The sequence below is a fragment of the Brassica oleracea genome, chromosome C5 (genome assembly GCF_000695525.1).
Source record: "Brassica oleracea var. oleracea cultivar TO1000 chromosome C5, BOL, whole genome shotgun sequence".
NCBI classification, from domain to species: Eukaryota; Viridiplantae; Streptophyta; class Magnoliopsida; order Brassicales; family Brassicaceae; genus Brassica; species Brassica oleracea.
Window position 1 is genome coordinate 38,722,570 of NC_027752.1, and position 6,383 is coordinate 38,728,952.

The 6,383-nt window shown below is 40.1% G+C and overlaps 1 protein-coding gene across 1 annotated transcript; it reads right to left on the reverse strand.

Moving 5' to 3' along the window:
• Window positions 1-503: 503 nt before the first annotated feature.
• LOC106292271 lies at window positions 504-1,409 on the reverse strand. The gene has a single exon (XM_013727874.1). It carries the CDS (start codon window positions 1,407-1,409, stop codon window positions 504-506), a length of 906 nt encoding a protein of 301 aa, XP_013583328.1.
• Window positions 1,410-6,383: the final 4,974 nt, after the last annotated feature.

Here is a 6,383-nt window from a genome sequence, read left to right on the forward strand (position 1 = left end):
TGCATAGTAAAGACCAGTGGACATTGCGGGCATGGTCTCTAGGATCTTTTTATTGCCTTTGGTGATCAAAGTTATGTTAAGGAATTCTTTGTTTCCTTCTTCCCATGTTTCAAGGTGAAAACCGTTCAACCTTATGTCTTTAAAACTCAATAAGCTTCTTCTAGAGCTTGGGGAATACAAGGCGGTTTTGATCTCTAGGTGAGTGCCTTTGGGCATCATCACATAGGCCTGGCCGTGACCTTCAATCAGGCTGGCCTCACCCGCAATGGTTTGTACCTTTGCACTTTGCAATGTGAGATTCATGAAATACCTTTTGTCTCTAAGGATCGTATGACTTGTGCCACTATCCACCACAAGTATACTCATCTCATCATTCATTTCTATAAGTAAAATTTACTAGACTTTAGAGGCTTTGTAAAAACTTTTATTATAAATGTCATTTCATAAAAATAAAAACACCAAATCAAAGAACATAAAGCAATAAGACAATGTGATTCGAAAAACTAGTCCTTTAGACAATCAGAAGTTTCAAAATCCATTTGGTCATCCTTGTTGTCCCTGTCCGATTCATCATCAGCATCGTACCCATATCCTTTGTTATCATGATCGTTTTCTTGGATCATATTTGCCTCCGGGTTCTTGTTCTTGATACTCTCTTGATAGAGTTCGCACAAGTGCTTTGGAGTTCTGCAGTTCTTGGCCCAATGATTGTCCATCCCGCATCTGTGACATAAGGACTTGGTCGTGTGAGATGGTTTGGATATGCCACCTCGTCCACGGCCATAACTCCCTCGGCCCCGACCGTAATTGGAACCACGACCACGGTTATTGTGGTTTCCTCTTCGGCCGGTTGAGTAGTTATCTCGACCGTTATGATTGTCACGCCTACGCCCCCTGTACCCACCACGGCTATGACCGTGTGGTTTCCTGTTGTCTTGGGCATAGTAGGTTTCTTTGGGATCTTTCTTTTCAATGTCATGGGCTTCGGGTAATGGTGCTGTCCCGGCCGGTCTAGCTCCACTGTTCTTCATGAGAAGCTCATTATTTGTCTCGGCCAAGAGTAGACAGGAGATCAGATCAGTGTATGTGGCAAAACCTTTTGTTCTATATTGCTGCTGCAACACAGAATTCGACTGATTGAAAGTCGTAGAGGTCTTTTCAAGCATCATCACATCAGACACTTCTTCACCACACAGTTTTAATATTGAGACGATTTTGAACAAGGCCGAGTTGTACTCGTCCACGGACTTAAAGTCCATGAATCTGAGATGCATCCAATCGTGCCTTGCCTTTGGAAGCAACACCATCTTTTGGTGATCGTATCTGTGCCTTAAAGCATTCCAAAGATCCAATGGATTCTCAATCGTCATGTACTGATCCTTAAGACCTTCAATGAGATGATGGCGCATATAACATATGGCCCTGTATCTATTCTTTTCATTCTCATTGCTGTCCTCGATGATAGTATCACCGAGTCCCTTGGATTTTAGACTAATCCTTGTGTCTAGCGCCCACTGCAAGTAATTGTCTCCGGAGAGATTAAGGGCTGCATAGGCTCTGTTTGCTATTTTCGACATCTGATCCACATTATCATACAAGATTTCGGATCACGTGGCCGCAGGATATAAGCAAGCTCGGCCACAACACGTCTTATGCATTTATGATATCCAAACAATACTAATCGACCATGGTGCTATCAATCAAGAGCCACACGGCCCTGTCAGTTTTCTAATGCAAAACAACCTAAGTTCATGTGATTCTATATGCTGGCCGATCTTGTTCTAAACAATTGTGAATGCAATATCATGTTCGGATTTATGCAGAAACGATTTAAAACATTCTTATGATCCCTAGGGTTTCAATCTTTAAAGTTCTATCAACTTATGTTTAAGGTTTCAAGGCCTTAAGTATTTGTATGTTCAGACAGATTGATTCAAGCAATCTAAACAATCCTAAACCTCAAATCAAATCGGAAATCAAAACAAGCAAGATTAATTATGAAATCGGACACTAGGTTCTTTTAGGGTTTAGGGTGTTCGATTCCTTGATTAGGGTTTGTCAATTTCAGATTCAATCAATCAACATATAACCAGGTTCTAATTGGAATCAATTCATGTTTCTAGTTCTAAGGCTTGTCGATTTTAATCTCATGGTTTCTTTTAGGGTTTCATCAAGACATTGTTTCCATAATGATGGAATTAGGGTTCTTACTGTTCTAGGTTCTCAGATTGTGTTTATACCTTAGTTTTGTAGGGGATTATGAACCGGACCACCAGAGAATGGGAGAGACTTCGAGCTGAGATGATCGGACGTCTGCTGCCTCCTATCGGGTCTCGGATGGAGTCGATCGCGGGCTGGAGGCGTCTCGGCTGCGAGTTGATCGGGGATCGGATCGTCTTGGGTCAGTCGCGGGGTTCGGGTTCGATCGCGAGCTGATTTGTGGTTCTTCTCGGTCTGGAACGTGATCTGAGAAGCTGAGATGGGTCTCCTGGGTTCTTGATGAACAAGGGACAAGGTTAAGGTTTAGGTTTTGGTTTTGGATCGCCGGCTTAGATTTTTAGGTTTCTAGGATTCGATTTTGGTCTCAGGGTTCAGAGGCTATCGTGCTGATAACATGTTGTGAACAAGAGATGAAATCGTGTTCAATTTTTTTCTTCTTATCTCTGAATCAAAGTGTTCCCTTATAAAGGGGTTACAAGAATCAGATAAAAGGAAAGTATACAAATCATTATCCTAAAGAGAAAAGGAAAACATCTTAAAGATAAACATGAAAGGATAAATGGAAATTCTCCTAATGCTAGAGGCGGCCGACTCTCTCTCCTCTTGGGCCGCCGACTCTCTCTCTCTCTATGGGCCACGGTCCTGGCCATTTGGTTCCTAGCAATCCACATTGTTCATAACATCTTTTTCCTTTCTCCCTTTTTTTTTGTCACTATAAAGGTTCCTTTTTATATCTCTTGCATCTCAGTTACTTCGGGTGCGTGTGGGTAATGGCAGGTCTCAACTAGTTTCTGAATGGACTAAATCGTTTATAAAACTAATAAAGTAGTGCATAATGATTTACAAATTAGTTTTAAAAACTTATAGGGAACACTTCAGGGGATCAAAGTGGTAAGAGGATGTCCAAGACTCAATCATCTGCTGTTTGCAGATGGCACAATGTTCTTCTATTATACGGACTACTCTTCCTGCAACAAGTTGATACATATCCTGAAAGAATATAGGAAAGCATCAGGCTAAGAGATAAACAAGACCAAGTCACTGATCTCCTTCTCATCTAAGACACCTAGAGAGACTAAAGAAAATGTCAAAGCAGTGCTAGGAATTTCACAAGAAGGAGGAGAAGGCAAATATCTAGGCCTGCCAGAACATTTTGAAAAGAGGAAAAATGATTTGTTTACCTCTGTAGTGGACAGAATCAGACAACGTGCAGCAAGCTGGGCCACAAAATGTATTTCTAAAGCGGGCAAACTAACAATGCTGAAGTCTGTCTTAATGGTCATTCATACATACACAATGTTGTGTTTCCAATTACCAGTTAGTCTTTGCAAAAGGATTCAATCAATCCTAACAAGATATTGGTGGGATGGCTCTGATGAAAAACGTAAAATGTGCTGGATATCATGGGCAAAACTAACAAAACCTAAAGCAAGAGGGGGCTTAGGATTCAGGGATATACAATTATTTAATCAAACACTGCTAGCCAAAATAGCATGGAGGATCATCATTGCCCAGACTGCCTACTCGCAAGGATACTAAAGGGCAAGTATTGTCACAATAGGAGTTTTATGAACGCAACAGTACCATCAGTATGTTCCCACGGATGGAGAATCATTCTACATGGAGAGATCTACTTAAACCAAATCTCGGAAAGGCTATTGGAAATGGACTAACTACTAAAGTGTGGCAAGATAATTGGATCTCATTAGATAAGATGACTATGCCATATGGTCCAATTCCTGAAGCCTATCTAGATCTAAAGGTTGCGGACCTACTCACTAATGATCTGAAATGGAACAGGAACATAATCGAGGAAATATTACCGCAAATGCTTACAGAGATTCAGCGTCTACAACCAAGTAGAGGAGGATCTGAAGACTCTTTAATCTGGCAACCGCTCCAATCAAGCAAATACTCCACACGTTCTGGTTACTACTATGTTGCAATGGACAACGACAGATCAGTAAATACTCCACAAGAAGAATTCAACTGGATCAAAAAAAATTTGGTCAGGTTTGTTCTCACCTAAAATGAAAACTTTCCTTTGGTATGTGGCTCAAAATGCTTTACCCCTTGGAATAAACCTGCAACGGAGAGGAGTGAGTATAGATGCAAATTGCCCAAGATGCAAGCAACCTGAAACGGCAATCCACACTTTCTTTCTCTTCCCTTTTGCAAAGAAAGTCTGGGATAACATACCTCGATTAGAAACAGTTCACATAGTTGTTGGTGAGACGGACTTCAAAGACGTCATAAAGAGATTCCAAAAGACTACATGTCTACCTCCAACTAGAGTCACAACCCAGATTCTCCCATGGATCTGTTGGATGATTTGGAAAGCTCGCAACCTCCTAGTTTTTAAGGCAAAAGACTCGACAGCTGAAGAAACTGCAAACAAATGACTGATGTTAGCTCGAGAATGGATCCAAGCACAAAACCAAATCAAACAACAACCACATCCCTTACCGCATGATGGGAACCGACGACTACCAACATCAACAATCTCATGACAGGTTCTCTGTAAAACGGACACGGAATGGAACAAGGAACACCAAACAGCAGGACTTGCATGGACATTCACTGGCCTCCCATGTACAGAATCACTTCAGGGTTCTTGGATTCAAGACTTCGTCAGCTCCCCTATAATCAGAGAAGCCCTCGCCGTCCGTCCGCCTGATACGCTCAAGCCTTTATCAGGCAGGAGCTCTTGACATCACAGCGTTCATGGTTTGCTCCGACAATTAAACGCTCATCAAAGCTATTAATCAACAGCAACAGGCAAAAGAGATCATAGGAAGTCAGCAATATCCTCCACATCTCCTCTGCCTTTGTAGAAATCTCATTCCCGCACATTCCTCGTGATCTGAATCGGAAAACTGACCAGTTAGCAAATTCTTTGTAATGGACTCAGGTTTATTGGGCCTTAGCCTTTTCAATGAAAATTTCGTGAACAAAAAAAGTTTTTAAAACTTATAAATATGGTAAAAGTTTTAAACAATGCATAACCGATACTAAATATTCTTAATATTTAATAATTTTTAGTGATAAAATTCTTTAATTTTTTTTTGAAGCGGAAAAAACTACTTAATTAAGTTTTCAACACTATAAATTTTCAACTTACAAACTTTTAACATATGTCATCTTCCATTACCATATTGTAGACGGAGAATAACATACATTAATGGAATTAAAGTTTAGGGTTTCTCTCATTAAGATTTTAGTTGAAGGGTTATATTACAATCTGGTTTTAGTTGGGTACGTAGGGGTTTATTACTAAAAACTAAACTAATATTAATGCCTTACAAACCACCAACGAACTAACATTTGGAAAAATGTATGGAGTACATAATGAGCAATGATTTATTGACTAATGATATACATATGATATGACTGATAGTAGATGTGTTCATAGCCATGCTCACTTTATCATTTTTGAGGCATTGACCTAAGGACCTGCTCACATTAGTACATTTTATGACATCCATATCCATAACTAATCATACAACTCAAATGATAATATAATCACTGAAAACCATACTATTTAAAATATGATCATTTCTGTTTAATTGTTGTGAACATTATTTTTTTTCTTTTTATTTTAAATGTTGAAAAATGTTAAGGATACGACAGATACGTCTTCATTATTGCTACAATACTATTTCCTTCTAGCTATGGAAATCTTTGTAAATGCTTAACTTTCAGGTATTCCTCTTCTTTGTATAAAGCTCATGTATTGTGTAAGACCCGATCCCGGTCGACTAGGCCGCGGTCGATGCCTTACGTCGCTCAGTCCATACCCGGACCGAACCTCTAAAAATTTTGCCCTTTATTTAAAATATCGCCCATTGGCGAGGGCTAACTCAGATCCTAGCTCAAGACTACCTTAGTCATTCCCTAGCTAGATCCTTTCAACTTATGCACAGTGGAATAGTATCTACTTAACCATTGGTCTATAACCAATATAATACTTGTCTGGTCGAATCACCTCGGCTACTGGTCAGTAAACACAACTGCCAGCTAGCTCCAAGGTCGATCCTGAACCTAGACCAAGTCATACAATTAGAGGTTCCATTCCCCTAACCATTATATCTAGATCTATGCAACATTGCTAGATCATACCTTTGCCACATCTACGGAGCTTGTTAGCTCATCGGCCCAGCTAC

What these genes read in the sequence shown, in the direction of transcription:
- LOC106292271 (XM_013727874.1), bottom strand. Translation starts at nt 1,409, where the DNA reads ATGCGCCATCATCTCATTGAAGGTCTTAAGGATCAGTACATGACGATT.